The sequence below is a fragment of the Lipotes vexillifer genome, unplaced genomic scaffold (genome assembly GCF_000442215.2).
Source record: "Lipotes vexillifer unplaced genomic scaffold, Lipotes_vexillifer_v1.1 scaffold297, whole genome shotgun sequence".
In the NCBI taxonomy this organism is placed as follows: domain Eukaryota; kingdom Metazoa; phylum Chordata; class Mammalia; order Artiodactyla; family Lipotidae; genus Lipotes; species Lipotes vexillifer.
The window spans coordinates 1,233,982-1,238,946 of NW_006772098.1; the positions used below are offsets into that span (position 1 = coordinate 1,233,982).

Below are 4,965 nucleotides of genomic sequence, written 5' to 3' on the forward strand. Positions count from 1 at the left end.
TTTCACAACATTCATATATTTTGAAAATTAGCCTTTCGGAATCAATCTATCATTCTCCACGGCACATAAATAAACCCATTTTTCAGACCACCAGGGTAGCATTTGGAGAGTCAAAATTATTAGTTTACTAAATTGTGATCTTATTGGAAAAACAGTTTACTCAAGGAATCACTGGAATTATTAATCTTTGAATTGTTACATATTGAATTTGAAAATCAAAACATTCAGGATAATATATTTTTCAGTTTTCCCAGTACCATTTACTAAAGAGAGACTATCCTTTCCCCATGTATTCTTGGAACCCTTAAAAAAGATAGGTTGACTATATGTTTGGGTCCACTTTTCTCTATTCTGGGTTCTCTGTATGTTTTTATGCCAGAAACAAAATGTTTTGAATATAAGTACTGTGTACTACAGTTTCAAATCAGGAACAGTGGTGACTCCAGCTTTGTTCCTCTTTCTGAAGATTGCTTTGACTATTCAGGGTCTTTTGGGATTCTGTACAAATTTTAGGATTGTTTTCCTAATTCCATAAAATATGAATGTCAAGAGAGATTGCACTGAACCTATAGATCCCTTTGGGTAGTATGAATACTTTAACAATATTAATGCTTCCAAATCATGAAAATAGGACATCTATCAATTTACTAGTCTTACAAATTCTTTCAATAATGTCTTATAGTTCTCAGTGTACAGATCTTTCACCTCTGGTTAAATTTATTCCTAAATATTTTAGTCTTTTTGGCGATATTGTAAATGGGATTGTTTTCTTAATTTTGTTTTCAGATCATTCACTGTTTGCATAGAAATGAAACTAATTTTTGTATGTTGATTTACTATCATACAACGATATTAAATTCATTGATTAGTTCTAAAAGCTCTTCGGTGGAGTGTTTAGAGGCTTCTATATACAAGATCATGTCGGCTGCAAACACAGACAGGTTTCCTACTTCCTTCCTGATTTGGATGCATTTTATTTATTTTTATTGCCTAATTGCTCTGGCTAGGACTTCCAGTACTACCTTGGATAGAAATGGTGAGAGTGAGCCTCTCACTGTCTTGTTTCTGATTTTAGAAGAAAATCTTTCAGCTTTTCATGACTGATTTAATGTTATCTGTGGACCTACCATATTTATTATGTTGAAGTATATTCCTTCTGTACCTAATTTGTTGAGAGATTTCTAATAAGAAAAAAATTGCTGAATTTTGTTAAATGCTCTATCTGCAAGTACTGAGATGACTGTATAACTTTTAGTCTTCATTTTGTTAATGTGAGACAACTTCGAGCAGCTTAATTTATGTGTAATTGATGTTTCTAAAGGAGAGGAGAAAGAGGAGGAGAAAGTTCTGGGGACTCTGAGTTAGTTAAAGCTTTCTTAGATACAACCCAAAAGCTTGATACATAGGATAACATATTGATAAGTTGGACTTCACCAAAATTCAAAAGAATATGCTCTTCAAAAAAATCTCTTAAAAGAATGAAAGGACGGGGCTTCCCTGGTGGCGCAGTGGTTGAGTCCGCCTGCCGATGCAGGGGACACGGGTTCGTGCCCCGGACCGGGAGGATCCCGCGTGCCGCGGAGCGGCTGGGCCCGTGAGCCATGGCCGCTGAGCCTGCGCGTCCGGAGCCTGTGCGCCGCAACAAGAGAGGCCACAACAGTGAGAGGCCCGCGTACCACGAAAAAAAAAAAGAATGAAAGGACAAGCTACAAACTAGGAGAAAATACTTGTAATTCATATATAACTGATAAAAGGTTTGCATCCTGAAAATATTTTAAAAGCTCACAAGTCAATAATAAGAAAACAAAAAAACCCAATTTAGAAAGAGGGCCAAAGATTTGAACAGACAATTGAAACTAGACATTCGCTTGGCAAATAAGCACATAAAAATACGTTCAACATAATTAATGCTTAGGTCAATGCAATCAATACCACAATGAGATAACCACTGTATACTTGGAATGGTTAAAATTAAGAAGACTGATAATAACAAGTATTAACTAGGATGTGGAGGAACTGGAACTCTCATATTTTTCTGGGAATCAAAAATGGTATACTTTGTTGTGACCACCTAGAGGGGTGGGATAGGGATGGTGGGACGGAGGGAGACGCAAGAGGGAAGAGATATGGAGACATATGTATAACTGATTCACTTCATTATAAAGCAGAAACTAACACACCATTGTAAAGCAATTATACTCTAATAAAGATGTTAAAAAAATGGTATACTTTGAAAAACAGGAAGAGGTTCTTAAAAAGTTAAACATACTCCTTCTATACAATCTAGCCATTCCACTCCTGGGTATTTACCTAAGAGAAATGAAAGCAGATGTTCATATAAATACTTACACACAAATGTTCACAGCAGATTTATTTATAATAGCCCAAACTACAAGCAACCCATATTCTGATCAATAGGTAAGTGGAGAAGCTGTGCTGTATCCATATAATGGAATACTATTCAGCAACAGAAAATGAGGTACTGATATATTCTGTAATAGGAATGAATCTCAAAATAATTACACTGAATGAAATACATCAGAAAAAAAGTACATGCTGTACTATTTCACTTATAGTAGAAAAGTCTGGGAAGTGTACGTTGATGTATACTGAGAGGAAGTTCAGTGGTTATCAGGGATGGAAGTGAGGGCCAGAAGGAGGTATTACGAAGGGATATCAGGAAAGTTTTAGAAATGCAGTACATTTATATTTGAATTATCTTGATCGTGCTGATGGTTTCAAAACTTTCAATATGTATAGTTTATAATATATCAATTATATCTCAATAAAGCTCATAATAAAAATTAGAAGTTTGACCTGAAGTTTTATATGCAATGACTTGCTGGCCATGCCACACACATAAAAGCAGTGGCTGTTATTTCCACTGACATTAATAAGCCAAATAGTTCCTATACCTGCATGTACAATCTGGTCCTATCCTATGTATTTCATTTTAAATGAATGATCCTGAAAAATCTTTGAATTTTTCTTTTAAACAAATATTTAATGAGTACCTGTTATCTGCTGGGCACGATACCAGGTAATTTCACCTGCAGAATCACAGTTAATGAAAATGTTTGTTGTTGTTGCCCTTGCTCCCTGGAACAGAAGCTATGTATATCCATTATCCAATGAACAAACACATCCTGTTGCTTAAATTGGACCCAGTCCTTAACTATCTTAAACAAATCATCTACACAGCATGCAGAATCTCTGATTTCATCTTTTCATACCTAAAATTCATTAAAAAAAAAAAAAAAAGAAGAACCCTTGGGGGCTTCCCTGGTGGCGCAGTGGTTGAGAGTCCACCTGCCGATGCAGGGGACACAGGTTCATGCCCCGGTCTGGAAAGATCCCACATGCCACGGAGCGTCTGCGCCCGTGAGCCATGGCCACTGAGCCTGTGCATCTGGAGCCTGTGCTCCGCAACGGGAGAGGCCACAACAGTGAGAGGCCCGTGTACCGCAAAAAAAAACAAAGAGCCCTTGGATAAAATCAAATAGAGCATTCTGTGTAAGCCAGGATGGGTTTCAAACCTCAATATTTATGCTTTAGATTCACAACCAACGGATTTCTTAGTTCCTTAGTCAACTGACTCTGAAGCTGTTCCCGTGTCAAGCTGATTTTCTTCTGGAAACCAATGCTTGACTAAATATCATAAGTAGAGTTTATCTATTAAATACCAGTTAAGCCCAAATTACAACTGACCTGATTAGACTAAGAATTAATTTGAAGTGGATAATCCATTACTAAATAAAAGTCAAAGATCCCTCTTCAATTTCATTTCACACGATTATATGCATCTTAGCATTGTGGCTGAACTGCAAGATATCACTCTACACATGGCAAATTAGTTCTCATGATTTCCGCTTATGTCTCTCTGGACAAATCACCAATCCCAATGTGTTCTCTACTGAGCACGTACAATGCACATCTATGATGGCATTGATTTACCAGCTGGCCTGGAGCTAAGTTCTTGGCTACAAAACTGTTAACTCGAGACATTCAGATAAAGACAGTGCTTTCAATTAGGGTAATGCAAAAAAAAAAAAAAAATTTTTAGCCAGTAGAAGTAAGAAGTTTCTTCCAATATATCATATGTAGATCTATTTGGCCAAAAGGAGAAAACAATATTCAACACTCCTACATGTTACAGGCTGTATGATATATTGGAAGCAGAAAGAACATGAATTAACTAGACACTTGTGGGTTCTCGTCCAAGTCCTTGTTTTCCTGCTTACCATGTATTTGGCCAGGGATAAACAACCTGAGTTTTTTCCTTTATATCTATAAAATTGGCAAAAAGGATCTCTGACTTACCCACTTCAAGGAATTGCTGAATCAAATAGATAATATATACAAAAGTCCTTCACAAAACTGTAAAAGCCACATAAGCATTTGAACTTTCTATTGCAAGTCTGACTTTCAGGAGAAGGTAGGTAAGATTTAGAGTAAAGAATATTCCACCATGAGTACAAAACCTAGATTCAGACTCTGGTTCTGCCCCAGAATAGCTTTTCCAACAAAGCCTGCACTCTTCCTGGATGTTTTTTGCTTACCTACGAAAATGTGAAAAAGTCAAATGATAGATTCAAAATAACAAATTTGAGAGTCTGAACTTTTTGCAGAAGACAAAAGATTGTGTGAAACTCTTTTCCTCCAAGTTTTTCATTTCAGCACAACAATTACTTAAAACTGGAGGAACCTGCAGCTGTGTCCAATGCCATGTGTCCAGCTTTAGAGACTTTAATCACACATTATTGTGGGTAGTCAAGGAGGAAGGCAACCTAACGAGCTTTGGTACACTCTTAATTAAATGACAAATGTGTGTCAAAGTAACTGATCAAATTTCACTTACTTTTAATTCAAGAATATAGTGATCTTTCATATTCCTTAGACATCCTGACCCATTTCCAATATACCTTGTGAAGCCCATTATCCATACCTGAAAAGGCCTCCTGCTGA

The 4,965-nt window shown here is 36.5% G+C and overlaps 1 protein-coding gene across 1 annotated transcript in view; it reads right to left on the minus strand.

The window, feature by feature from the left end:
• Nucleotides 1–4,965, minus strand: part of MALRD1 (MAM and LDL receptor class A domain containing 1) — a 608,458-nt gene that overhangs the window by 447,817 nt on the left and 155,676 nt on the right. Inside the window, exon 18 of the mRNA XM_007447298.1 lies at nucleotides 4,946–4,965. This exon is cut by the window's right edge and continues 387 nt beyond it. Coding sequence (XP_007447360.1) covers nucleotides 4,946–4,965 — 20 coding nt within the window. The remainder of the gene's footprint in view (nucleotides 1–4,945) is intronic.